Genomic DNA, 3,961 nt, shown 5'->3' with positions numbered 1-3,961 from the left:
TCTCTTGTTGATTTATCTCAGCCTGGATGACTGCTAAACTGCTAACCTGCTCAGACAGTTCAAACTTTTGTTGCTTTTAATTTTGATGATAATGACTCACAGGTTATGCAAATCTAAAATTCAATGTCTCAGTAAATTAGAATACTACTTAAGACTGATGAAAAAGGGATTTTTAAGCAGACATGCAAGTCTTCTGAATAGTACGTTCATTTATACATTCAATACTTGGTATTTCTTATACATGAAATACAACATGTGTGTTGTGGCATGGAGGTAATCCGCCTTTGGCCCTGCTGAGGTGTTACAGATGTCCAGGTTTCTTTGATGGCAACCTTCACCTCATCTGGATTGTGGGGTCTCATCTTCCTCTTGATATTATCTAATTTCTCCACAGGGTTGGATTCAGGTGAGTTTTGCTGGTCAAATATATATATATATATATATATATATATATATATATATATATAAAGAAAAAAATACCGGGATAGATTTTCTTTTAACAAAGTTAGATATAAAAATACTAATAACAAAAAAGAAATAAGCAACGAACTCAACAACAGCTAGGTCAATAAACAATTTTCCTGACCTTTTTTCAATAATTTAGGAGAAGTCCAGTCTTATGGGTTTGATATACTCAGTCCATTTTCTCCAAATTTTGTAAAATCTGTCCTTTTGGACTTTGAGGGAGTATGACAGCCGCTCCATTACAAAAAAAAATCATAAATAATATCAATTCATTCATCCATACTGGGTACAAGGGGTTTCAGCCAGTTTCTTGTGATATTTTTTTTGCTTCCGGCTACAAGAATTTGAAACAACTTTTTATCGTTATTTTTCCATCGGTCAAGTTGAATTTCTCCCATATAAACTGCAACAAAGGTAAAAGGGATACTGACTCCAAATATATTATTAATATGTTTGTGGATTTCCTGGAAAAAGTTGCTTTCATCTTAAAAGAAGTTGTGTTTGATGTTATTTTTCTTTATGCCCTTGGATAGTTTGATCCTTGATTGATGGTTATGTGGGTTTCATAACCTGACAAATGAATGATTGTTGTTAAAACAGAGAAAAAAAACGTGTTTTTTTTGTTGTACTGTAATGTTTTTAACTTGAATAGGTAATAAATTCAGTTATTTAACATTAAGTAGTAACATTTATATTACATTACACTGAGTTACGTTTTTAAGTTATACCCAACCCTTTGAAGAAAGCCATTATGCTCATGTGGCCCTCGGTGAAAATGAGTTTAACACCCCTTCTAGGCGTTCGAGATGTACCAGCAGCTCAATACGTGAGCATTTGATGCTTCCATAACGACACCAAGGTTCACCTTATCTTTAGGTACACTGGATGTTTGTATTGCACCCGATGCTGGATTAGTTTTAAGAAGCAAATCTATGGGAAAAAACTGACATACTTGTAATTTTATTTGTGCCTCAGTGACAATAATTTTTATTTCATGTACTCAATTAATCCCTGAAGGGAAATTAGTGGCATTCTAGTGTTAGTAATTCACACACATATGGATATCAGTGTGTACAGGCCCCGAACACATTCAGAGGGAAATAGCGGCGAGCAACTCCTGCTTTGTGCGCCCCCAAATCAGCTTGTAAGTGGGGACGTCGCCTTACTCAAGGATGCCTCGGCAGTGCTCCAGAGGTGAGCTGACACCTCCCACTGTCAGCTCAGTGTTTTTGGGCGGGAGCGGGAATCGAGCCACCGATCTTGCAACATTGGACGATCCGCTTCACCAGAGCCACTGCCGCCGAATGAGTGCCCAGTGGTAGAAAGCACCAGAGCGAAATCACCCTGGTTTATACCTCGACCACAACTGATGAATGAACAAGTAGAATGTAACTGAGCAAATCTGACCAGCCAATTCAGTCGTATGCTTCATGTTGCAACCTTAAAAAAACTATAAAATCACAAACTACATAAACATTAGAAGCACATCTTAACCAATTTTATTTCCAAGAGAAAAGTATGATGTTGAACAAAGTGAAACTGACATCTTCTGCTCCACTGTGTTGGACTGATACATCAACGCTTCAGTCGACACTGTAAAGGAAAGAAATCAGTCTTAAAAACATATCAATATCATCAAATATGCCATCATAAATCCTATTAAATACAGATTCTACAAACATACACGCAAGAGAAACAAATAAATCATTAACAGGCTACAAAATATTCAATATGTTCAATTAATAAGCGTGATTCGCTGTCCACGTTATTGTAACTAGGACCTGCCATCTAACCAATGTGTGGTTCTAAAATTAGCATCAGACCCACAGTCACAGTACAACTAACCTAAGTAATGTACCAACCAACACAACCGCAAGTAACATGATTTAAACAGTAAAGTTCACTAGGATTTCCACAATTGTCTCAATTTGTTCTGTGGTAGGCTGTGACAGTCACACCAGAGCAATGTAATGTATTATTTCTTGGCCACAAAACAACACAATGTTTGTATAATATGGACATGTGTTTTACAAAGTTTTCTAAAGTGATGGACAATCAACAAAAATCAAGAATACAGTGATTTCAGTCTTTTTTCCCCCTCCCATTAAACAAGTCTGAAGCACTAATGGCTTTCCACGATGCTGGGGTTCATAGCTGGGTTTGAAGCCTCACCCTATCGCAGCCTCCTGGCTTCTCTTTCAGACTCAAGAAGTGTCAGCACATCTCCTTCTCGGACTGGGCCCTTCACATTCCTGATGATGGATCGGTTGCTGTCATCCATGAACTCAACACAGACCTACAAGAAGAATAACTGAATTAAAGTAAATTTCAAGCCTTCAACGGTTTCATAAATAAAGTGAGATTACGTTCACATTAATAAACTCAACAGTTTGTTTTCTTTGAGATCATATTTGACTGTTTACAGTAATAAATAGGTGAATCATCCAGAATCTGTGAGTAGTCATCTACATCACCCAAGACTAAAAAGGTCTTGTGAGACAACAGACGACAAAAAACTAACACAGATTAATAGTTAATGCATCAATCACAATTTTTACAGCACTTTCTCACAAACAAATTCTTAATAGTTGACATTCCACAGTGCCATGTGTCCTCCTTAGACCTTTTCGTTGGCTGTGCTAACAGCGGTAGCTGCTGGCTACAGAGCATAACCCGTGTGTTTAGTCAAAAAGCAGCAAGAATTCTGATTCGACTGTTGTCTTCACGTTGTGTGACCACTAGATAGTTGTACTGTAGCCCAAGATGCAAACACCAATAATCGCTATCCTTATGATAATCCTAATCCACAAAGCGACATGCAAGTAGTACTTGGGATACATGTTACTCGTATGTATTAGTTTTTGAATTAAAATTCTCATGTCGCCAGTGTAAATTCTATCTCTGAAGCATTGACCTTTATAAACATACCTGTGTACATTGTCCCTGGGAACCAGTTCTTCCTAGCACCTTGGTGACCTACAAAAAATAATTTACAAAATTAATCCAGAGCAGTGATGCTAACAGTGAGTAAGCTAGCAGACAGTAGCATTGGACGGGCCTCCATGTCGGCCGCACAGGGTCCGCCGTCTGGGACTCCAAATAGTTCATCAGAGTGGATTTTACTCCAAGATTTTGACACCGAATACGACACCATCAGATTATAAAGTGTTTAATCTGTCTAGTTATAATCATTTTCACTATTATAGATGCTTTCTTACTCTTGCGAGCTTGATCTGTTGCACGCGGCTGGCGTCCATGTTGTCAGGCTAGAGCGGAAAGGAAGTCACGTGGGGCACCGCTGCGTATGTGGTCACCGTAATTCCTCATATCGTTTTTTTTTCTTCATTTCAAAATATTATTTGAACTACAAGCAATTATAAATATGTATTACACAAAAATATATAAAAATAAATTTGTTGTTTCATTTAAACGTAATTTTAGAGTACCACTTCCTTTTCCGCCAAATGGACGTAACCATTCTTACAACTCTTCAAGG

General features: G+C 37.5%; 1 protein-coding gene across 1 annotated transcript; it reads right to left on the bottom strand.

Moving 5' to 3' along the window:
• Positions 1 to 1,941: 1,941 nt before the first annotated feature.
• Positions 1,942 to 3,756, bottom strand: rps28 (ribosomal protein S28). The gene is made up of 4 exons (XM_068340764.1): positions 3,684 to 3,756; positions 3,394 to 3,441; positions 2,638 to 2,761; positions 1,942 to 2,058 (listed from the first exon to the last, which is right to left on the bottom strand). The coding sequence occupies exons 1-3, from the start codon at positions 3,720 to 3,722 to the stop codon at positions 2,639 to 2,641; spliced, it is 210 nt and encodes a 69-aa protein (XP_068196865.1). The 5' UTR covers positions 3,723 to 3,756; the 3' UTR covers positions 1,942 to 2,058; position 2,638.
• Between the last annotated feature and the right edge of the window lie 205 nt (positions 3,757 to 3,961).

The sequence above is a fragment of the Antennarius striatus genome, chromosome 18 (assembly GCF_040054535.1).
Source record: "Antennarius striatus isolate MH-2024 chromosome 18, ASM4005453v1, whole genome shotgun sequence".
NCBI lineage: Eukaryota > Metazoa > Chordata > Actinopteri > Lophiiformes > Antennariidae > Antennarius > Antennarius striatus.
The sequence above is the reverse complement of the archived record's forward strand: the minus strand, read 5'-3'. Positions and strand labels throughout refer to the sequence as shown.